At 43.2% G+C, this 25,533-nt stretch overlaps 1 protein-coding gene across 1 annotated transcript; it reads left to right on the plus strand.

Annotated features, from left to right (window-relative positions):
- The first annotated feature begins 2,063 nt into the window (after nucleotides 1-2,063).
- Nucleotides 2,064-25,533, plus strand: LOC146342529 (vomeronasal type-2 receptor 26-like). Its single transcript, XM_084807880.1, has 6 exons — nucleotides 2,064-3,898; nucleotides 5,973-6,150; nucleotides 9,325-10,185; nucleotides 16,659-16,886; nucleotides 20,068-20,194; nucleotides 24,623-25,533. The coding sequence occupies exons 1-6, from the start codon at nucleotides 3,639-3,641 to the stop codon at nucleotides 25,531-25,533; spliced, it is 2,565 nt and encodes an 854-aa protein (XP_084664006.1). The 5' UTR covers nucleotides 2,064-3,638.

Raw genomic sequence — 25,533 nt, forward strand, 5'->3', positions numbered from 1 at the left:
AGAAGTTAAGGGGGTATAAACACGCATGGATTCCCGACAGTCCTCTTTGATTTCTTTATAATAACAAAACAGCCTGTTTGGTTTTTGCATCTGAAAGAGGCAGTAAGTCAGTTTATGTCTCTTTCTTGAGTGTGTGTGTGTGTGTGTGTGTGTGTTTTAGGGATGGATGAACTCATTGCAGTGTGAGCTCGGGGGGTGCTCGAGCACCTGCTGCTGCCGCCCGCCTGCGGGAGCCCTTGGAGAGGCCGTGAGCTGTCCAGGAGCATGCTGCAGACGCCCGCTCCTCTAGGCGAGCCATCATCTTTTACACAAGCTGGTGCTCTATTTTTTTCGTGGATTTATTGTTGCTCACAATGGTGGCCAGAAAGGGACATATCCACAACATTAAGAGGCTTCTAATATTGTAGAACTGGCCCTTTCTGGCTGCGTTGTGCACAGTAATAAATCTACAAATATATAGAGCCCCATCTTGTGTAAAAGGAGCTCTATATTTGTACTGGGGGTGGGGGAAGGATTGCTCCTGTCTCCCTCTCCCATCCCAGGCCAGGGCTTGACAGGAGGAGGAAAGCCAGAGGGGCTTCCCTCTCATCTCCCTCCTTCTGTCAAACTGCTGCCTTCGCATAACTGGGATAAGGGGAGGAGAAAGGAAAGTTCCAGTCCCCCCTTCCATCCTGGGTCCGCTACGTGGGGGCAGAGACTTGTCAGGAGGAGGAAAGCAAGAGGGGCTTCCCTCTTGTCTCCCTCCACCCACCAAGCTGCTGCCTTTGCGTACTAGGATGAGGGGAAGAGCCTGTGTCCATAGACTTATACGCAAAAAAGTGCCATGAATCTTGCATATATGGGTGATTCATGGCACTTTTTGCGTGTAAGTCTAATGTGTGTGCATAAAGTTATATGCAAAAAGCACTGTGAATCACCCATATACGCAAGATTCATGGCACTTTTTTTTTTGCGTATAAGTCTATGGACACAGACTGCTGATCACCATGTTTTTTTAAAAAACATGGTGATTGTGGTGGAGGCGGATGGGCCCCGGTAAGTTGCGGGCCGCTTGCCAAGTGCAGGAGGGTGGTCTGGGGACAGATGAGCAGGGGGGAGGGCTCGGTGAGTGCAGCTTGGTGGGGGCCGACGGTCGGATGGATTTGCAGCTGAAACCATCCCTAGCGTGTGCCTGCACCATCCCTAGTGTGTGTGTATGAGGGAATGCATCCATGTGTGCTTATGTTTTCTGTGTCTGTGCACTGTATTTTGTAAAAAGAGACGCTTGTGTTTGTATTTGAGTTTTCTACCATGGAAGAGATATAAGTATTTTGCTTATATAGGAAAGCATGGAAGATGATTTCCACTAAAATATGTAGTAATTATTCATTTATTTTGCATTATTATTGTACATTGTTGACTGTGTGTGTGTGTGTGTGTGTGTGTGTATGTGTTGTGTGTGTGAGTTCAGTACTGGGGACAGAGCAGGAGGCTCACTACAGATAGCTACTCACAAGCCCATCATGACCTTGAGCTGGCCCATGCTGTGTGGCTTTGAGGATATTATCATTAGCAGTGGCAGTGGTGGTTGTTTCTTGAACAAGTAAATGTGGGTCCAGAGGAGTGCTTTTTTATGCTGTGATTTCTCCAGGGTTGAGACGTTGCTCAGAAGGCCACATAAAGGGTTGGATCCAGACTTGGTGATGCTTAGAGTAGACTCACTGAAATCAATGGGAAAGTTAGTCATGACTTATGAGTATCCTAAGCTCCTCTGATTTCAGTAAGTCTGCTCTAAACATGACTAAGTCTGGATCCAACTAAAACACCATAAGAGATGACTGAACTATGGAGTCTGGACTCGTGGAAACAACAACAGCAACAACAAAAACTATGAAGTCAGTGGTCACAGAGGCCACAGAATGTTGGAAGAAACCAAAACAGTGATCAACAATCCAGAATGTTTCTGGTACTGTGAGTGATCAACTGGAACTTCTGGAAGCTATTATTGCCATCTTCTTGCTGAATCTCAAAAAGACATGCCCTCATACTGCATCCATCATTCAACAGAACTCCAAAATGACTGAACACTCATTTTTATTGTATAACCTTACAAAGTTGTATAATCTTAGAAGGGAGCATGGGTGTGAGGCGGCATGGCTGTGACTATCATGAAGGGACCCTGCACTTCTGAATTTGCCACTCCACTACTGCTAAATATACATTCCATCCATGTCTTCAATATGAGCTGGTGTTCCCCCCACCCATTTTTTTGCTTTGTTTATCATCAAACTCAGGGGAGGGCAACACTGATGTGTGGGGCTAATGATCTCCCACCCAGCCCTCGGTGGGACAGATGATATCATGGGGCATGGCCATGCTCCCTAATATCAAAGAGGATCTGCTCACACCCCCTGATATCATTTGATCTTCCTGTCCCATCTACCGGGAACTGGCTTCACCTGCCCTGTGCCTTCTTCCATTGGGGAGAGGAGGTAAGGAAGGCAAAGCTGGCTTAGTTAGGAAGATTCTCCAAGAAGGAAGCTTCCCCAGTGGTTTCTCAGAGATTGTACTTCCCCTTTGCTTTTGGAACACTAGCCAATAGTCACAGCCTCTTGCTGCCTAAAAGAAGTCAAATACCCTAATTTTGCTGAGAAATACATTGCATTGACTTCTGTTCTTCTCTCAATGCCTACAGCACTGTGAAGGTTCATATTCATGTTCAGGTTGCACAATTTATTTATTTTTATGTTTATTATCATCATCATCAAATCTTTTTTCCTCTTGCAAAGAACTCAAGGCAGCTTACATGGTGGTCCTCCTCCCCATTTTATCCTTACAACAACCTTGTGAAGTAGGTTAGGCTGAGAGGTGGAGATTGGCTCAAAGTTACACAGTGAGCTTCATAGTCAAGTGAGGCCTAGAAGCCTGATCTTCCCAGACTAACCACTACACCACATTGGCTCCCAGCAAGATGGTGGAACATTTAGTATACATCTGCCTGAAGATTAGATGCACATCATCACCACTGTTACCCTACAAATCTAGTGAGTATTACACAATCCTTGTGTCTGCTTTAATGAGGTTTCTTGCTAAAGCACTGGACTGTCCTCTGACACTTCTGAATATCCCATGACTCCAGCTTCCTTTTGGGTGTTGAAGTATTCCAGTTCTGAAAGAAAAGAAAAGCCTTTTTCAATATGCTATCTTCAAATACCGAAATTTGTATGCTGTCTCTAAATACAGAAATTGCAAACATGTTCTTTCTTGGTAGTAGAATTCCTTCTTAAGGCCTCATTTTTCAGAGGACTTTTTTCACTGTCAGTCATTAAATCGCTCTGTATCTCTTGCTGTCCCACTACAGTGTTCATAAACATGTTTTCTCCTTAATTCTTAGTAGGTGATTATCTAACTATCAATTGAACCATGATTACTTCTACTTTGTCTCCAAGTCTCAAGACAGCTGCAGTTTTCACCATAAGACAAATCAAGAAAAAGGATTCAATTAATATCCCGTAGACTATTCCAAGCAGGGCTAGATAATGTCAGGGCTCGGTCAGTCTGGTCACTGATAATTCTCACTGCACAGTCTGAGTCCCATACCAACCTTATCGCTATTTAAATTGGGCTGTGCTAGTCAGCAAGGGACTCAGTGAAGGATAATGTATGGAGGGGTGAACTTTGGAGACATTGCTTCATTCAAGACAGTGGCATTTGTCGCAGTGGAATTCATGTTTTTGCCTCAGGTGGTGTGTAAGATCCCTCATGTTAAATGCAGCATCAGTGACCCGCTTCCTATTCTTCACAAGCATTATCATCCAGGAGACCTCATCATTGCTGGCATTATGTCTCAGATCTACATATTTTCTAGTCTGATAACCTTCAAAAAACTTCCCTCGATTGACCTCTTTGATGACATTGTGTAAGGTATTTGTGTGTGTGTGTGTGTGTGTGTGTGTGTGTTTTAATGCATACATCATACATAGGTTTTTTCTATTTTTATTCTTTTCAGGCAGGCCTGTCCCATGTTAACTTCAGTGGATGAGTGAATGATTAGTACAGCATCTTAATTTTTTTTTACCAAATAGCATCCCATTCCTCTTCCTCCTCACAGCTTTAGCATATGTATCAGTGTGAGGCACTAAGGGAGAGAATTAAAGGTGAGAGGGAGGGCCATAAATAGTTGTATCCTAAATTGATCACTGACATTTGATTGCACAAAGTATCTGATATGGACATGTGAGTACCATCCTTGGTAAACCAGCTTAATCTGTTCATGAGTAATAAGACATTGTTTTTTTTATAGTTCCATATATCTGTGCAAATTATGATACTCCAAAGTAAGGATGGCGAGAAATTCATTTTGTTCACATTTCAATGTGAACTGTACTGATATCACACTTCGTCCTTCAAAATTCATACAATTCACACAATTTCAGAATTTTGCAATGGAGTTATCCAATAATAATAATAATAATAATAATCTTCCAATAATAATAATGCCTAAAACTGTATATTATGCAAAAATATACAAAAATGTAAAAGTTAGTGAAAATAGCATTAAAAAATGCATTATACTAGGGAAAAAATGCCTGTAAAGGATGTAAATTAGGCAAAATTGCATATGTTCAAAGAAATGCTCCCAAAAAGTTCAGTGAGATTTAATGCAAACTTTAAAAAAATCTCAATTTCAGGTGAACTGAATTTAAGATTGGACAAATGCTTGAAGTTCAGGATAAATCAAACTTAAATTTGAAACTTGAGAAATGAAGAGGAGTCAAATTCGACAGATATCCCCATCCCTTCCCCTAACCAATTACTAAAGGAAATCTTCAGTGAATATAATCTTCTATCTAGAAGGTTCCTCTAAGACAGGGCTGGGCAACCCTGGGCATTTTTGCAGCCCCACGTACCCTGGCTGCTGCTGAATTTGCAAGCACACCGGCGGCAGTGATTTTTTAATGAAACAATGCACGCAAGGAACATACTCCTTGTTCAGAAGCAGAATCATGCTGCTGAAAGTGCCCTAGAACTTAGTACAGTTCTGCTTTGTCACCATTGCAATGAGTGTGGAACTCACCAGTAGCAGGAATAGGCTATGAGCCCAGTTGGATTCTGCTGGAGACATTGTGGTCCCTCCAAACACCAGAAGTAGCCCACCCTTTTTCTAAGACTTATCTAGCCAGGAAGTGTCACTTCATAGTTTACATACATGGAACTGGATCCCAGGATGTTCTTCTGGACCCATCCCATATACAGCCAATGGAGGAAACATTTCTGAATCCAACCCTAATCTGTAGCTACTGGTCCATAACATAAAACTGAGTTTGGGATATTTACCAGTGTCTTTATTGTTGTGTTTAACATTTGAATATTTGGTGATAAAGAAGGGCAAATAGAGGGGAGAACTGAAGTAATGGAAAGCCACAGAAAATGGTGCATGCACAGTACATAGTTCACAAACTCTGAAATAATAATGACAATAATACTAACAACAACAGTAATAACAATATTAGTATTATTACTATAATTAATATTATTATTAATAATAATAATTTAAGAAAATGGACAAATGTTGAATGTGTCAGCTCCATTTTGAAGACCAACAATAAGTAATTAAAAAGCTCAAAATCTGGAGAGAAATATTATTTGTGGATGCAATTGGATGATGAGAATTTCTGAAACATCCTTCTAATGAACATCTTTCAAAATAGTACAATTATTACACTTCTGAACTAAGATGACAAAAATATAACCAAATGTGTCAATATTTCTTCATACTTATGTGGATGGGGTCAAATATGAACGTATTGAACTGAAGTGTTGCATATTCATATTCTGAACCAATGGCATAATGATACAACATGTATCTCTCATTTCAGGGTCATAACCCAGATCTACCAGCACAATCTGGCTTTAATATTTGCTGTAAACGAGATCAATGAAAATCCCCAGATTTTACCCAATGTCACCCTGGGCTTCAATATATGTAATAGCTATTTCACTCCAAGTTGGACCTATCATGCCTCACTGGAACTCTTCTCTACGCAGGGAAGATTGGTTCCTAACTACAAGTGTGACATCCAGAACAATCCAGTAGCAGTCATTGGAGGACCTGGCTCTGAAGTCTGTCTTCACATGGCAACCATCCTGTACATCTACAAGATCCCACAGGTACAATGGATGGAGCATGGGAGATCAACAAATTATTCACACACATCCCTTTCCTTTCAGAAGTGGTTTTGTGTTTTGGGAATGGAAATGGAAAGTGTTGTGACTGGAAAAAAAGGCACATCTTGCTTTAAGCATACTAGTGAAAGGTCAAAAACTTATCAAGAAATTTAGACTTGTGAAACATAATTCATGGGTACTTCTTCATTCAAGTGCATAGCTATCAGTATCAGAATGGAGAACATCTCTGTTTGATTACGCTGTATTATCATAAACTTTGACTTGAGCAGAATCAGTTTATATTAGCAATGTACACGGACACCCTGCTTCAAATTGTACCCACTAAGCCAATGTTTTACAGTTCTGTCATATCAACCCAGAATTTGAGGCAGCATCATTGTGAATGTCAAGCCCTGGAAGGCAGTCTAGAAATTGAGGTCAGTAAAACTGCAGCAGATGTAGTACTAATGGGGACCACTTGCTGGGGTTCCCTTTAGCAATAATCAGTATTGAAGAACTCCTCTTCATCAACCAATTCTCTCTTGCTGATTAGGATTAGACCAGGATAGCTGATCCTCTTTTTTCTTCCTCTTCCTTTTGAGAGGTAAAGTTGTCAGCAGCACAAGTGAACAATGTATTGGACATTCAGCAGAAGAAAAGATAGTTGAAATCCCCATTACTACTTTAGAGCACCTCTGTGAATGCTTTGTAATTTTTTCATGAAAACACCGTCCAAATGTTCTGGTTGGCTTAGTGATCTGATGCACACTGTCATGGTCACCAATTTGGATGGCTTTAAAAGTGGATTAAACAAATTCATGGAAGATAAGGCTATCAGTGGTTACTACTCATGATGGCTATGTACTACATCCAATACCAGAGGTACTATGTTTAGCCATGAGAAGAGAAGACTGAGGGAAGATAGGATAGCACTCTTCAAGGACTTGAAAGGTTGTCACAGAGAGGAAGGCCAGGATCTCTTCTTGATCACCCCAGAATGCAGGACACGGAATAATGGTTTCAAGATACAGGAAGCCAGGTTCCAGCTGAACATCAGGAAAAACTTCCTGCCTGTTAGAGCAATATGACAATGGAACCAATTCTCTAGGGAGGTGGTGGGCTCTCCTACACTGGAGGCATTCAAGACGAGGCTGGACAACCATCTGTCAGGGATGCTCTGACTTGGATTCCTGCATTGAGCAGCGGGTTGGACTCGATGGTCCTGTAGGCCCCTTCCAACCCTACTATTCTATGATTCTATGTCTCTCTATAGCACTTGCTTGACAATGCTATCCCATTTATGTCTTACTTCTTGGCTTCACACAAGTAGTTGGTTGGCTCTTTCATGAACAGAATGCTGGATTAGCTGCATTCTGGGTCTGATCCATCATGGTTCGTCTAATGTACTTACATTCTTATTCTGCCATGAGAATATCACCTTTTTCTTTCTTTTTCCTTCCATCTTGACTCAGACATATTAAACAGGGCTCCCAATCTCAGGTTCATGAATTTCCATGCAGCTCTACTAAGCTCTGCAGTTTTTGCCCTCTCCCCATAGGATTTACTTTTAAGACCTCTTGATCAGGCTTGTAACACTTCTGCCAATTTTTTTTTCCCCCGCAGCTCTTGCAAGGTGCACCACATCTCGTGCCGGGAGTCCTTCATTTTCATAGCACAGACTGCTGTCAAGGAAACCAAACTTTTCCAAATGACACCATTGGCACAGATAGTGGTTCACTTCCACTATCCTGCTTGCCCTAATAGCACCTTGGCCTTTGATGGGAAGGAGTAATGGAAACACAAATTGCTATTGTTCTTACTTCTGTGTAAGGATGGTATGGGTGACTGATTGGGTCTGGGACTCTAGCAGACTCTCCCCCTGCCCACTGCCCAGCCTGACCCCACTCACTGAGCTGCCCTCACTCATAACAGGCCTGTCCAACAATCTCTGCGGCTGCCATTTTGCATAAAAAATGGTGCCCGCAGATATTCACACATTTGCTCTTATGTACAATGGTACTGTGAATGGACAATATAAACAAGGGTAGAGGCCTGGGGTGAGAGTGGGTGACTGGAGAAGTGTGGGGGGAGTTGGGGGTGGGTCCAGGGGTACTGGGTGCCTGCGAAGCCAGGGCAGGGATTTGGTGGGCACCCAGTGAACCTGGATGGGATGGGGACATCCATCCCTACTTCTATGTTTTGTTTTGTTTTTTGGATTTTAAAAAATTTCCCCTGAAAATGAATGTTCAAGGGCTGGATAGAAAACTGATATATGCACATTTGCTGCTCTGCAAAATGGTGCTGTAAATGGCCAATATACGCAAGGTTACAGGCCCGGGGTGAGTGAGGGACAGGCACCTGTCCATCCCTAGGTACAACATTCTGTCAGCATATCTGCTGTGTTGACAAATTATATGTTATGCATAATTTGTGTATTGGATTATTCCAAGTATGGGTGAGAAACAAATTTAATCAACACTTTAATGTGAACTTATGCAAAGTAGACTACCCAAACCTACACATGAACTGGAATGCAGACCAAATGTGTTACTGTGATGCTTGCACTTTTTAGAATCTATCTCTCATGGGACCAGCTATGCAGGGGGCTATGAGTGGAAAGAAGACAAATCAAGCAAAGTGTTCCACTCCTGTTTGCCTCTCACTTCCTGGTACTTTTCCACTACCACACAAAAATGCGTACAATACAGAAAAGTGTGCACAAAAATCACGCCTTATTTTAGGGGAAATCACTTGCGAAAAGGTATATATCTGGAAAAGTACATAAAGGTGGCTTTAGTTTTAGAACTGTGATGAAATGTATGAAATTTCATGCAGTCTTTTTTTTAATGCAAACTAATGTGAAAATGGGATGGAATGAACCTAAATTCGGAAGAAGTGGGAGGAAGAGAAACCGAGTGAAACTGAGTTTGAGAGGTTCATGTATCCTGAATTAGCTCAACGTATCTGCTCCTTGGGCATTCCATCATTTTCATAGGAAATTGAGGAAAAAATTGAAATCTCTCGATTCATTCAACACTCAATTTGAAAACTGTGATGGTTCAAAATTGTCATTTTAAGAACTACCATTGGGAAAGTATGTCACTACGCAGAAATATTCTTCCCACACACATCCTAAATAACTCTTCTCCTCCTTTCAATTTCATTTATTTTCTTTAGCTCATATATGGCACTGCTCCAGAAGTATATAAGAAAAATCAAGCTGTTTTCTACCACCAGATGTTCCCAAATTTGGACCATCAATATGAGGGGATTCTTCAGTTACTGCTTCATTTCAGGTGGACCTGGATTGGCGTGATGCCAGCTAATGATGTCAATGGAGAGAGGTTTATACAGCACGTACTTCCAATGTTTTCCCAGAGTGACATATGCATTGAGTTCATACAAAGCTTCCCAAAAGTTACTGTTTCCAATGATATTACTGGAATGGTGGAAGACGGAATAAGAACACACAATGTTGTTATGAGAAGCACTGCTAATGCAGTGGTAATTCATGGTGGAATCGAGAACATGATACTTTTGAGAATATTTCCCAAACTGTCAGAATATGAAGATATACCCATGGGGAAAAAAAGTAAAATCTGGATTATGACAGTTCAGATGGATTTCACCTCACTTCCCTTCCAAAAAAGTTGGGACATAGACTTCCTCCATGGTGCTTTATCTTTCACAATTCACTCAAAGGAAGTGTTGGGATTTCAGAAATTTCTTCAGAGGAGAAACCCTATCTTGGAAAAAGAAAATGGTTTCATCAGGGTCTTCTGGGAAGAAGCATTTGAATGTTCCTTCCCCAACTCCCTCCTAGACAAGCAACTTGGGACCATCTGCAGTGGAGAGGAGAAGTTGGAAAGTCTTCCTGCATCTGTTTTTGAAATGAGCATGACCGGCCACAGCTACAGCATCTACAATGCAGTCTATGCCTTGGCGCATGCTTTGCATGGCATGCATTCATCTACACTCAAACACAGAGCAATAGTGGATGAAGCAAGACTGAAGTTTCTGCATGAACAGCCATGGAAGGTAATGTCCTGAGCACACTAATGAAGGAGAACTCACTATATCTGTGGGAATAAAAAGAGCATCTTGACTGTATAGGAAATTATATTATGTATATTCATCTGAGCAGGTATTTATAAAGCTGGTGGATCAAATGCAATTGATTTTAAATGAGTTTTCTAAGTGTCGTTAAATGGTTGCTTCACAGATATCTATGGCTTGACTGAGCAGTGGGTGAGACAACCGTTAGGTAGGCTTAAAGCACCCATTGCTTGTGAATAGCTGAAGAGTGGGATTTGAGCTTGCTTGAAGGGGTGAAACTGAACAGTCCCAGCTGAGAAACGCCAGGCCTGTAGCTGATTGTCCTCCCTCTTTTCTTACTTTTCACCAGAATGCACTCTACCCGTTTCCACTCTGCCTCTGGATTTCTTGCATTGATTCTAAATAGCCAAGAGACACATGCCATTAATATTGTGTGTATCAATAATTCTGTTTTGTAGACTGACTGATCCTTTGATATTTAAAAATCTATACCAGTTAGCTTAGTTGAATATGGTTAGAATATCTGTACATGGCTCACATATTGTAATGTTTCCTACATTCTAATCCTAATTTTAATCCTAATTTTCCCTCCCCCAAAAAGCTCGTCTGGCAGCACTTTATTATCTTTCAGGCATTAGGTGAAAATGCAAACCAATGGTCCCTGTGAGGGTGTCCCAGGGCTGAAGGATTTAGTGAAACTCACTCTCATTAGAGAAGGAGGTATGTAGTCCTACTTAAAGTAAAACCTTTTAAAAATGGATGTTAAGTTAGTTATGACTAACAAGTGCCATTCATTTCATGGGGTCTTCTCTAAGTAGGATTAACATTGGATACTACCCAAGGTTAACCCTTAGTAGCCTCCTCTGTATAGCAATGGGAAAGTTAGTCAACAATATTAAAAGGGGACATTTCAAAGGCTGAGTAGGGGAGTCTTGGATGCTGTGAGTCTAAAGCCACTCAACATGTCCCAAGCATGTCTTGAGCTGTGCTGGTTCATTTGTCTCTTACCATGTGCAGTGGGAGGGAATTGGTGGGGGGAGGCTGAAGATGGCCCATATATGAGAGGGAAAACACCCCCCCCCAAAGCTTCTGCCCTGCCAGCAGGAGCCTGTCAGGACATAGGATGTGGTGGTTCCCAGGCCAGACCATAGATTCTACCTTCCTTCACGCCTATGGATTGTATTTCAAATGCACTGGAATTGATGTCTTTCGCTCTGCTATTTTTCACTGATCTTTATTTAGTTGATCACCTGTTTTACTGATATTGTTTTCTTATATATCAATCATTAAAAAAGATGCCGGTTTAAAAGACCAGAACAGTAAGATTCCTAGGGGTGTACGAAGTACTTACCCTGTTCCAGTCCGGGGGATCTGCAGGCAGGGGGAGGCGATCCGGTCCTCCCCCCGGAATCCTCCCCGGTCGGCTCCAGTCCGGCATAGGGGATGCCATTTGCGTCCCTGCCATTGGCCGTGATTGGCTACATAAAATGTCAATGTCAGATAGGTCCAACAACAACAAAATAAAAGGAGCAATATTGTCTCACTCTCTTTTAAAGTCAGTCTCTGTGTAGACAACATTTTGATGCAGCTTCTGACCCAGAAGCATCCTTCAGAGAACTGTTGCAGATTATAGATAGAGACTGAAGATAGTAACTGGGAAAAGTTTTAAAACAAGGTGAAATATATTTCCAAGATAGATATCACTGATGAAACATGGGGGGGGGATCACTAATGATCATAAGTACAGAAGAAGACCCATGCTGGATCAGACCAAGTGGTCCATCTAGTCCAGCATTCCATTTACACAGTGGCCAACCGGCTGTTGACCAGGAACCCACAAGCAGGGCATGAGTGCAACAGCATCCTCCCACCCATGTTCCCCAGCAACTGGTGTACACAGACTCATTGGCTCTGGTACTGGAGGTAGCACATAGCCATCAGGACTAGTAGCCATTGATAGCGTTCTCCTCCAGGAATTTGTCCAACCCCCTTTTAAAGCCATCCAAATTGGTGGCCATCACTACATCCTGTGGTAGTGAGTTCCATAGTTTCTATGCACTGTGTGAATAAGTACTTCCTTTTATCTGTCCAGAATCTCCCACCAATCAGCTTCATAGGATGACCCCGGGATCTAATATTTTGAGAGAGGGCGAAGGTTCTCCTCCTCTCCCTTTTTATCCTCACAACAACCCTGTGAGATAGGTTAGGCTGAGAGTCAGAGACTGTCACCAAGTCCCCCAGTGGGAATCATGGCCAACTGGGCTCTTGAACCTGGATCTCCCAAGTCCCAGTCCAACACTTTAGTCACTACACCACACTGGTTCTTACTCCAGATCTGAGATCAAGTTGTGGGGAGGCTACTGTAACCTGTTTCTCATGCCAGAACTAAGCCTTGAAGAAGGATTAATATTTTGAAACAGAGGAGAAGGATTCCCTGGAGCATGTGCAGAGTGCTAGTGTCAGACCACTATGTAGCCATGGCTTCATTCTCCCACCCTCACCTATCTGGTTGTTCCAACTTCCCCAGTTCCATACATTCTACCACATGAAGTGGTCCCTCTCTGTTTAGAACTTATATTCTGCTGCCAACAGATTTGTCAATTTATTTTCTCCTGGCAGGGCTCCTCTGCCTTAAGTTGCTTCCCAAGGAGAAGATCCTCAGTAAGTTAAGTTTTCCCCAATCACTGCACCTCCATCCAGTGGTAGGGTTGAGAATGCTCCTGCTAAATTTCTCGCTGTCATATAGAGTCATTGTTAAAAGCACATCAGTTCTCCTAGAGCCTATTTCAAAAAAGAGATGCGGAACTAGGATGGGTGGATTCCCTACCTGCTGGTCCATGGGGAATCCGCCCACAGGGGGGAGGAAATCCATTCCTCCCCCTGGAATCCTCTTTGGCTGGCTCCGCTCCACAGCAATTCCGCAGTGCTGCCAGCCGGCTCCGAAGCACCAGCGATACAGCCACCATGCCATATCGCTGGCTGAAGGGGACTGACTGCAGACCCAAATGGCTTCCAGGATGCTATTTGTGGCCGTAAAGGTCTTAGTTTGAGGTAAATGCAGCCGTAAATGGCAAATGGTATCCAGGATCGCTGGCATGGTGGCTGTATTTCTGGCAATCCGGAGCCGGAGGATCCGGCCGAAGAGGATTCCATGGGGAGGTGGAGGTAAGTGTTCCATTCCGCCATGGACTCTGGGGGGATGGATTCTTTAGAATCCAGCCTCATTGGAGTCCGTGGCAGAATTCTCCGCCATCCCTAGCCTGAACCTAAATGTCCCAATGATACATTTCACACTTGCCCTGTGCTTGTGCCAGGCCTGTATCCCCTCCTTTTCCACAAATAAAGTGTTTTAGATATCAAACTCATGCATGTCTAGACAGGAAGAAGTTCTACAACTCCCAGCATGCTGGGAGCTGTAGGACCTCTCTCTGACCAAACACATAGGATTGTGCCTTTAATATATTTGTAGGTTTGGCTGCATTGCTGTGAAAGGGAAATTCTCACCAAAACCTTCCCCACACACAGGATTGCACAGTTGGTACACTACCCTCTGTGTTCTTAGGATATTCACACAGTTTTGTTAAGTTCTGTGTTTTCTGGGCTTGGGCAAGTAAATCCAAGGAACATCCTTTTTTTTTTTAACAATTATTCTTTCAAGATCTGGGCTGAAGGGAGGAGGCCTTAGGAATAGGACACAGAATCTTCCTGAGCAGCAAGACAGACTAGAATAGTGTTCATGAGAGGATCAGCCCATAGCAGCTGCCTATCAGCATTTTTTTTGTTGGGGGGGGGGACCATTGTAACAGGGGAGTCCATCAGTACAGAAAGACATTCCCTTTCTCAGATCCATAACAGCCAGTTTGTGGGGGTCTCCCACAAACCAGGATCCAGCACTTTGTCTCCTGTACCACCACCTGGGTTGTCTTTTGGACCCAACTCTCACAGACTGATTACTCTACATCAGCCTTCTCTGGCAACCTGGTCCCCTGCCCCCCCCCCCGCCAATATCTCAGACCTCAATTTCCATCAACCCTAACCAGCATGGCCAATGGTCAGGACCAAAATATCCCTCTTCCTCCTCCTTTGTTGCCTAGGGATTTTCTGCCAAATCTAAGACAGAAACAGCTCTGTCTTTGTCTTAGATACACCCCTTCCCCAGCCTCACTTCTTGCTACCCCCTCAGGAGTAGTGCAACAAAGGTCACAAATTCAGACATTACAGAGCTGGGGGAAATCCTCAATCTCTTTGTGATCAGAGGCAGTGAGTTGTAAGGGAGCCCTGTAGATAATTTAGGCTGACCCCAACCACATAACACTATCCCCCCTTCTGTAGAGGTCTGGACACCAGACCATGAAAGACAAATAGGCAGACCATAATAACAGCTTCCATGTGCCCATTTGCTTTATAAGGTAAGTGCTCCTTCAGGCTACCAAACAGAGGGCCTAACAGGCCATAGAGTTGCCTGGCTGCATCCTCCAGAAACCCAGCCTCACCACCCCTCACAGGTCTACAGTTTATACCAACTGCTCTCAGCTGAGCTTGGTGGACTCCTACCCTCCACCCCTGGGTTTAATTTACTGACCTCCCCTGGCTGGGCCTTGCAGGAAACTATAGGGATGGGGCAGGCATACACAGCATACAGGGTTGCTGTGAGGATAAAATGGGGAAGACAAGGATCATGTAATCCACCTTGGGTTCCTTGGAGGAAAAAAGCAGGATATAAATGTGATGATTAAAAAAAAAACAATAAATCCAGGGGGAGGCAGTTACATTACATCCCCTTGCCCGTATGAGCTGATGCCTATGCATTTATCCACTTTCTCATAGCATCATCTCTAGGCATATAGAGGGCAAAAATTACACCAAACTACTCAGGAAGCAGGTGCTTGGCTCAGAGAAACTGGCTTGGGGAAAGATAGCCCAAAATAGTCTCATATAGCCAAGAGAAAACGTGCTCAAAAAGAGAAAAGAGGACTCTTCTTCTCCCAAAGGGAGACAAGAACCAGGCTGAGGCCAGAAAGACTTTCAAAGCAAACTAAAACCTGCTAGCAATGTTCAAAGTTAAGCAAAAGGTAAACATCAAGCAAGTCAGGTTGGAACAACCCTCACTTTCGTTAATGCCCTGACACCCCTCCATTTTCAGCTTTTTTTGATGGCTCTTTTGCCTAGTTGCTAACTGGAAAATGTGGTTCTATATTGGTGAATGACATATGGGATGGGACGGGGGGTGGGGATCTGCAGGGACAATTTCTCATTATTTTAGGTTACATTATCAGGTTACATGGGAACACTCCAGACTCATGGAGCTGCTAATTGCAGAGAGTAAGAAATGTTGTAACCTTTTCTCATACTGCTCCATTCTTCCATGGCTTGACCAGTGCTTTGTCAGCACGATTGCCTGCTTGTCAGGCTCTAGCCAGGTAGCAAAACTTTCTACCCTAAAGAAAAGACAGGCCTGTTTATGAACCAAAGTTTCAGTCCCATTCCATAGCTTCCTTCTAAGCCCTCTGTCCCAAGCACTTGAACCCCAAAAGGGACCTTGGTAACACAAACCAAGGGGATTAAGGGGAAAATGGGAAAGCAGAGGAAGAAGGGGAATGGGCAGGAGCACAGGCCAGTAAATGGAAGGAGTGTGGGGCACAGATAGGTGAAGGAGTGGAACTCAGTCCTCCTGAGGGATCACTTGCCACATGCAGAGGTCAAGTCACAGAACCTCACCACTTAGTTGCTGCTGCCTTTGCTTTCCCTCCCTCCATGTGGCAGTTATTCCCCTCACCCCAACCACCCTCAACCTTCTGAGGCTTCACGTTATGAGACTCCCATAAACTGTCATTATACAAATAAGTATTATTTTAAAAATAAGTAAATTGAATTAAAAAAAAGAAAAAAGAAAGAAATCCCACCAATTACAATAAAAAGGGAATTGGAAAATTCAAATCTGTAAAGAAAATAGCTCATAGTTTTTTCACAAATCATGAGCACAAATGGTAGCCAACACACGTTTTCAGAAACACTTTTGTGTTCCTGGCCAAGGTTTTTTTCTTCCTGGTTAACTGCTCTTTCTCCCTCAATCTTTAATCAATCATTCTGAAATTTTCAGGTTATGTAAAAAAGGCATCTCTTCCTGGCATGTGCCAATTTCAGGAAGATTAGTGAAACATGTTTATTTTATTAAGGTTAAAACAATTCACCACCCTGGTCTCCATTTAACATTATGAGACCCTTATTTTACTGATGCCTTACATAACAGGAACCATGATAATCACCCCCATTATTATATTATTTTGGGTGCTTAATTTTATTGATAATAATAATAACAATATCTGTAACAATAACAATACAGTGCCTATCATATTTAAGTATCATCTACAAATCTTCACAGAGTTTTAAATGGTTCAGTACCTATATGCCTCAAGATCTTTATGACTTGCATTCCTTTTCTTATTGCATTTTAGCTCCACCGCTTTGTGAGAAGCATCTCATTTAATAACAGCGCTGGGGAAAAAGTTTCTTTTGACCAAAATGGAGAGTTAGAGGCTGGATTTGATATTATCAACTGGGTCACATTCCCAAACCTGTCCTTTATTAGAGTGAAAGTTGGGGCGATATATCCTAAGCCCCTTCTAGGTGAAGCGTTCACCCTTTGGGAGGAAGCCATTGTATGGCCCAGCAGGTTCAACCAGGTAGGATCCAGAAATATTTTGGGCTGTATCCAGCAGTTGTTTTACCAGAGTTCCCACCATCTCACTCAGCAATTAGGCTTGGGGGGGTTCCACTCTCATAAATGGGATGTATTGTTCTAAGGCCCCATCTACATCGGCCTTTTACTCCGAGTTGAGGTCCGTCGGAACAGATGACACAGTTGGTACTTTGCAGTCATCCGTGGTTTCCCCCCAGAAAATGCAGATTTCGAAGGAGTCATTTTGCTGCGATGCTTTTCGTTTGCTGCAGGTTTACCAGCGGTTGCAAGGCATCTGTCTCTTTGACAAACTGACTTCGCATTTTGCAGTGGACATGTTGTAGGCATGCGTAGTGCTTAGGGATGTCAGAGAATTCTGCCATGGATCTCGGTGAGGCCAAATGCCAGTGCATTCAGCCCCCCAAAATCCATGGCGGAATGAAGCCCCCCCCCCACGAAAGGCGCTTGAAACGGAGCACTTACCTGGTGCCGTTTGCGCTGCTTTGCGAATGGCGGCCGCGTCTGCGGCCGCCATTCGCTTCCTCATTATACCCGTGATAGGCTACATAAATAATTACATAGCCTACCACAGCTAATGCAGGTACACCATTTGCATCCCTGCAGAGGCTGTGATAGGCTACATAAGTATTTACGTAGCCTATCACGGCAAAAAAAGAGAGAAAAAAAACAGCGGACGCAAATGGCGGCGGCTACGGCAGCTGCAATTTGCGTTCCCTTTTTTTGCCGTTTTAGCCTACGTAAATATTTATGAAATATTTATGTAGGCTAAAATGGCAAAAAAAGGGAATGCAAATGGCGGCCACCATAGCCACTGCCATTTGCATCCGCTGTTTTTTTCTTTTCTTTTTTCGCCGTGATAGGCATAGGCTACATAAATATTTACGTAGCCTATCACGGCAAAATACAGGGACGCAAATAGCGGCGGCTACGGCAGCTGCCATTTGCATCCCTGCAGGCTGCCCGGTGGCCAGATGTCCGACTGTGGGCGGCCCCAACCGGTGGCTCCGTGGAATCTCCGTGGAGCGGAGCTGGCTGGAGAGAATTTCAGGGGGAGGGACGGAGCGCCTCCCCCCCACCACGAATGTCACCATTTGAAAAGGTAAGTGACTTCCGTACATCCCTAGTAGTGCTTGCATCACTCTGTGACACCCCTTTACTCCCCCTGTCCCTTCGCAGCTGCACAGTTACAGAGGCACAGAGGGTCGTTTTCATTTATTTACTCACACTTTCGCACAGTTTTGCAGCTTCGTATCTTTGCAATGGTTGCTTTTGGACTCAGTGCCCAAGGGCTGGGGGAGTCTTTTATTTATTTATTTATTTATTTATTTATTTATTTATTTATTTATTAAATTTATTAATCGCCCATCTGACTGGTCACCCAGCCACTCTGGGCGATGTACAACCCACCATAAAACAATTTAAAACAATAAAATTTTACCATAATTTTTTTTTTAAATACCCTAACCCACCCCAAATGCCTGCCTGAACAACCACGTTTTTAATGCACGACGGAAACTCATTAAAGAGGGGGCATGACGGAGTTCCCTAGGGAGGGAGTCTTGGGTGAGAACCAACTTTGCTCCGGCCACCATTTTGGAGTGATGGGTAGGCACGTAGTGTTCACGCTTGTGAGTGCAAACCATTGTGAGAGTCTCAGGCTGGGGTACTGACAAACAGATGGCATGGAAATGAAGGAGCACCGAACACCCGCTTTTTACCTGAGGAGTGGAAAGACACAACAGAACCCCTAAAATACAAAACAGCTGCTGAAGTGTTGCACCCCCACTATCACAGGGCTGCACATTAAAGTATAATGGCAAAAAAAAGGCATGGCGGAGTCTGTTAGGGAAGCCCGCAGTAAATCACGAGTGTATACCAGCAGAAGCTAACTGAAATGCTGTGCATTTGCAATGGAGTGAAGGGCGAAAGCAGTGCCATGTAGATGGGGTCAAAGTGCAATTGGCATGCAGTGGCTTTATTTTTTTAAGAGGTGGTGCAAATTGAAAGGAAGTTCTCTAACCCTTCTAGGTTGCTATGACCTCATGAAAATTCCCACCATGTGGCAGTCAGATTTACGGAGAAGCTCCCATTGCTGCAAAAAGGAGCTTTAAAAAAGTGCCTAAGTTCAACATAGGGTGAGTGTAATGAGGAGATGATGGCAGCTAGGGAGGGAAGGGAAAAAGAGGGAGGAGGAGGAGGAGGAGGGAAGTTACAGAGTGTAGGAGAAAGGAAGAAAGAAAAAGAGGAGGAGAAAAGTGGAAGAATCAGAACAGAATGTGTGCGAATGAATTAATACATTAATAAGGGTGTGAATGTTTTTGTGTGAGTGGTAAGGAAAGAGTGTGGCATGAACAGATGATTAACTGGGTATGGGTGTGTGTGTGTATGTGTGAGGGAGAGGGAGGGGGGGCTCTGGACTTGCTCACTCCTGGCTAAGGATGTACGAAATACTTACCTCCAGGTCGGGGGGGGGGAGGCGATCCGTCCCTCCCCCAGAATCCTACCCAGCCGGCTCCACTCTGTGGCGATTCTGCAGAGCCACCGGCTGGTTCTGGAGCACCAGTGATATGGACCGTCTCTGGAGGCAAATGGTGTCCAGTGCGCCATTTGCGGCCGTAAAGGTCTTAGATTAAGGTAAATGCAGCCATAAATGGCTGCATTTAGCTTAAACTAAGACCTTTATGGCCGCAAATGGCGTAGTGTAGACGTCATTTGCGTCCCTGTTTTTTCACGCGATAGGCTATGCAAATGTGTACCTGTGAGTCTATGCTAGAGACAAGGACATCTGTAAAGCTTGATTTTTTTTAGGTAATCTTTTACCAACTCCAAGCTTTTTCTGACCCATATGAAAACATTTTGTGTGCATTCCCCCCACCCCTGCCATAAGTCCAAAACATGTGCAACATATTGGATTTCTACCCCGGTCTTATGGAACCCTTCATTGTCTTCAATATCTGGCTGAGTTCTGTATCCTATTGGTGAGCCTGGCAATAAACAGCCATGCTGCTAACATAGTATCCTTCCCCTAATCTCCTCTAATTAACTCGAAACACAAGGCTGCATTCCTATGATATAGGGGGAGTGAAATAGCGTGGAGTTTCTAAACCAGGCTAATCCTTGAGATCCAAACAGGCAAAGCATAATTCATTCTCATTTCTGGACAGGCACTGCCCTTTTCTGTCTGTAATGATAATTGCCAATCGGGTTACAGTAAGATCAAGAAGGAAGGGAAGCCATTTTGCTGCTATGATTGCCTTCCATGCCCAGAAGGGAAGATTTCCAAACAGAAGGGTAAGAAATTTCACAACAGAGTTTACTGATACATTGACTGTAGGATGTAGAACTACTTATTTCCCTTTTGTGGAAAAGGATTTTTCTAATTCTTTGGTGATGGTAGTTGCTGATAGGGTAGGCTCTGATATAACTACTGATAATGTTAGAGCTCTTCTGCTCAGTAGCTCAATAGAAATAAGAAAAAAAATAGCATTGCTTACCTAAACAAAATGGAAATAGTGACGATGTAGAATTTTAAGGATGCTTGAAGGATTTGAACTTCCTGAATCCCTATACAAAAGTACCTGATGGTTTCCTTTCAGGCTAATGTGAAAATACTAAATTGTAATGTTGCTATCCACTGGACTTCATATGTCTCCTCATGTTGCAAAGCAGCTTTGTTGGTGTTGTTGTTCAGTCGTTCAGTCGTGTCCGACTCTTCGTGACCACATGGACCATAGCACGCCAGGCCTTCCTCTCCTGCGCTCTCTCCCGGAGTGTGCTCAAGTTCATATTCATTGCATCGGTGATGCTATCTAGCCATCTCATCCTCTGCTGTCCCCTTCTCCTTTTGCCTTCAGTCTTTCCCAGCATCAGGGTCTTTTCCAGAGAGTTTTCTCTTCACATTAGGTGGCCAAAATATTTGAGCTTCAGCTTCATTATCTGTCCTTCCAATGAGCACTCAGGGTTGATTTCCTTTAGGATGGACTGATTTGACCTCCTTGCAGTCCAGGGGACTCGTAAGAGTCTTCTCCAGCACCACAGTTCGAAAGCATCAATTCTTTGGCGCTCAGGCTTCCTTATAGTCCAGCTCTCACAGCCATACGTTACTACTGGGAAAACCATAGCTTTGATTAGATGGACCTTTGTCGGCAAGGTGATGTCTCTGCTTCTTACTATGCTGTCTAGGTTTGCCATAGCTTTCCTCCCAAGGAGCAAGCATCTTTTAATTTCATGGCTACAGTCACCGTCTGCGGTGATCTTGGAGCCCAAGAAAGTAAAATCTGTCACTGCTTCCATTTCTTCCCCTTCTATATGCCAGGAAGTGATGGGGCCAGATGCCATGATCTTCGTTTTTTTAATGTTGAGTTTCAAACCAGCTTTTGCACTCTCCTCTTTCACCCTCAACAAGAGGCTCTTGAGATCCTCTTCACTTTCTGCCATTAGGGTGGTATCGTCTGCATATCGGAGGCTGTTGATAATTCTCCTGGCAATCTTAATTCCGACCTGTGATTCATCCAACCCAGCGTTTCTCATGATGTACTCTGCATATAAGTTAAATAAGCAGGGTGACAATATGCAGCTTTGTCGTACTCCTTTCCCAATTTTGAACCACTCGGTTGTTCCATGTCTGGTTCTTACTGTTGCTTTTTGACCCTCGTACAGGTTTCTCAGGAGACAGGTAAGGTGGTCTGGTACTCCCATCACTTTAAGAATTTGCCACAGTTTGTTGTGATCCACACAATCAAAGGCTTTAGCGTAGTCAATGAAGCAGAAATAGACATTTTGCTGGAATTCTCTTGCTTTCTCCATGATCCAGCGAATGTTGGCAATTTGATCTCTAGTTCCTCTGTCTCTTCGAAACCCAGCTTGTACTTCCGGTAGTACTCAGTTCGCATACTGCTGAAGCCTAGCTTGTAGGATTTTGAGCATCACCTTGCTGGCATGTGAAATGAGCGCAATTGTGCGGTAGTTTGAACATTCTTTGGCGTTGCCCTTCTTTGGAATTGGAATGTAAACTGATCTTTTCCAGTCTTGTGGCCATTGTTGAGTGTTCCAAATTTGTTGGCATATTGAATGCAGCACTTTAACAGCATCATCTTTTAGGATTTTAAATAGCTCGGCTGGAATACTGTCATCTCCGCTAGCTTTGTTGTTACTAATGCTTCCTAAGGCCCACTTGACTTCACTCTCGAGGATGTCTGGCTCAAGTTCAGTGACTGCACTTTCATGGCTATCAGGGACATTAAGATCTGTCCTGTATAGTTCTTCTGTGTATTCTTGCCACCTCTTCTTAATCTCATCTGCTTCTGTTAGGTCCCTGCCTTCTTTGTCTTTTATCATGCCCATCTTTGCACAAAACATTCCCTTGATATCTCCAATTTTCTTGAAGAGATCTCTAGTTTTTCCCATTCTGTTGTTTTCCTCGATTGCTTTGCATTGTTCATTTAAGAAGGCCTTCTTGTCTCTCCTTGCTATTCTCTGGAACTCTGCATTCAGTTGGATATATCTTCCCCTTTCTCCCTTGCTTTTCGCTTCCCTTCTTTCCTCAGCTACTTGTAAAGCCTCATCAGACAGCCACTTGGCTTTCTTGCTTTTCTTTTTCTTTGGGATGGATTGAGTTGCTGCCTCCTGAACAATGTTATGGACCTCTGTCCATAGTTCCTCAGGCACTCTGTCTATCAGGTCTAATCCCTGAAATCTATTCCTCACCTCCACCGTATATTCATAAGGGATATGATTTAGGTCATACCTGAATGGTTTAGTGGTTTTCCCTACGTTCTTCAATTTAAGCCGAAATTTTGCAACAAGAAGCTCATGATCTGAGCCACAGTCAGCTCCAGGTCTTGTTTTTACTGACTGTATAGAGCTTCTCCATCTTTGACTGCAAAGGACATAATCAATCTGATTTCGATATTGACCATCTGGTGATGTCCATGTGTAGAGTGGCCTCTTGTGCTGTTGGAAAAGAGTGTTTGCTATGATCAGCATGTTCTCTTGGCAAAACTCTATTAGCTTTTGTCCTGCTTCATTTTGTATACCAAGGCCATGCCTGCCTGTTATCCCGGTGATTTCTTGACTTCCTACTTTAGCATTCCAATCCCCTATGATGAAGAGGACATCTTTTTTTGGTGTTAGTTCTAGAAGGTGTTGTAGGTCTTCATAAAACCGATCAACCTCAGCTTCTTTGGCATCAGTGGTTGGGGCATAGACTTGAATTACTGTGATGTTGAATGGTTTGCCTTGGATTCGTACTGAGATCATTCTATCGTTTTTAAGATTGTACCCCAGTACGGCTTTTCCCACCCTTTTGTTGACTATGAGTGCTACTCCATTTCTTCTAAGGGATTCTTGCCCTCAGTAGTAGATATGATGGTCACCTGAATTAAATTTGCCCATGCCTGTCCATTTTAGTTCGCTGATTCCCAAGATGTCGATGTTCAATCTTGCCATCTCATGTTTGACCACCTCCAGCTTACCTTGATTCATTGATCTGACATTCCAGGTTCCTAAACAATATTGTTCTTTACAGCATCGGATTTTCTTTTCACCACCAGACACATCCACAGCTGAGTGTCCTTTCGGCTTTGGCCCAGCCTCTTCACTCTTTGTGGCACTACTTGGAAATTCCCTCTGCTCTTCCCCAGTAGTATATTGGACACCTTCCAACCTGAGGGGATCATCTTCTGGCGTCATCTCTTTTAGCCTTGTGATACATTCCATGGGGTTTTCTTGGCAAGAATACTGGAGTGGGTTGCAATTTCCTTCTCCAGTGGACCACATTTTGTCAGAACTCTCTGCCATGACCTGTCTGTCTTGGGTGGCCCTGCACGGCATAGCTTATGGCTTCACTGAGTTACGCAAGCCCCTTCACCACAACGAGGCAGTGATCCATGAAGGGGGGGGGAAAGCAGCTTTAGGAAAAAAAAGCAGCTTTAGGCATCTTTAAATAAGTATTTAAATACTATATGCTTTGAAAAAAATACACATTTAAATATGCATTTTAGAGGAAACTTTTCTTTTCCAAAAAACAGCAAAACACAAGTAGATGAATGCTGGAACATAATGGAATATGAAGAATATCTGATAATGATGCAGACCAGAAAGAGACTTTTTTTTTTCGTCCTTATCAATGTGTAATTTCTACGGGGAGAAGACACAATCATTAGCTGAGTTGGGTTCAAAGACTTGAATCACCCAAAGAGATGGATAGATTGCCTATTTCTTGTCCATATCACCTACATAGGTGTTCAAACATAAGCCCATTCCATCCTATTTTCCATGAAATGTTTTAAACAAAAGCATTAACATTTACATTTCAATTGTGCATACGCCCCATGCATATGTTTATATGCATTTCCATCCACAAGCCACACTTTGGGGTGTATTTTCTGAGTTCAGAATTGAATTGCGCAGTTCAGAGAAATGCACCATCAAAATTATAATTGTGTTCTGGTCTGTGTATTAGGCTACGAAGTGTTAATATGGTCAGTTCGCTTAACAATGCAGACTGAACAAGATTATCCAGCATCCAAAAAACTTCCCTGAATATTGAATTTTTCAAATATATTTATGTGAGAAATATAGAAATGTGGTGGGGTTCCCCCCCCTTTTATGTTAGCAAGCTTCATTCCAGCTATCATCATATTGAGATTTGCTTAGTTCTGTGTAATAAACAGAGTGTTGCTATATTTCAGACCCATGGTTTTGTTTTGGTTTTTCTAGATATGGATGACTGTTTTCAGTGTCCACAAGATCAACACCCAAACAAGGAACAAGATTCATGTGTTCCAAAGGAGATCATTTTCTTGTCCTATGAAGAACCTTTGGGAATCACTTTGGCCAGTTTTGCTCTTTCCTTTTCTTTCACCACAGCTTTGGTACTTTTGATCTTCCTTAAGCACAGGGACACACCCATAGTCAAGGCCAACAACCAGAACCTCACCTACACTCTCCTTGTCTCCCTCCTGCTCTCCTTCCTTTGCACTTTGCTATTCATTGGCCGACCTAAGACAATGATTTGTCTCCTTCGACAAATTACTTTTGGCATCATCTTCTCAGTGGCAGTTTCCTGTATATTGGCCAAAACCATCATTGTGGTTCTAGCTTTCATGGCCATCAAACCAGGGTCCAGCACGAGGAAATGGATGGGGAAAAGACTGGCATCTTCTATCGTTCTTTCCTGCTTCCTTATACAAGTGACTATTTGCACTGTGTGGCTGTCAAACTCTCCCCCATTCCCAGATTTCAATATGCACTCTATGACTAAGGAGATTGTTTGGGAATGTAATGAAGGCTCAGTCACCATGTTTTACTGTGTGCTGGGCTTCATGGGCTTCCTGGCCATTGTCAGCTTCACTGTGGCTTTCCAAGCCAGGAAGTTGCCCAACAGTTTTAATGAAGCCAAATTCATCACCTTCAGCATGTTGGTCTTTTGCAGTGTTTGGCTGTCCTTTGTTCCCACCTACCTGAGCACAAGGGGGAAATATATGGTAGCAGTGGAGGCCTTCTCAATCATAGCCTCCAGTGCTGGCTTACTGTTTTTTATCTTTTCTCCAAAATGCTATATCATGGTGTTGAGACCTGAGCTGAACAACAAGGAGCATCTAAGAAGAAGAAACAATGGGGAAATATAA

The sequence above is a fragment of the Heloderma suspectum genome, chromosome 6 (assembly GCF_057233095.1).
Source record: "Heloderma suspectum isolate Gila_16-S chromosome 6, 16-S_ref, whole genome shotgun sequence".
In the NCBI taxonomy this organism is placed as follows: Eukaryota; Metazoa; Chordata; class Lepidosauria; order Squamata; family Helodermatidae; genus Heloderma; species Heloderma suspectum.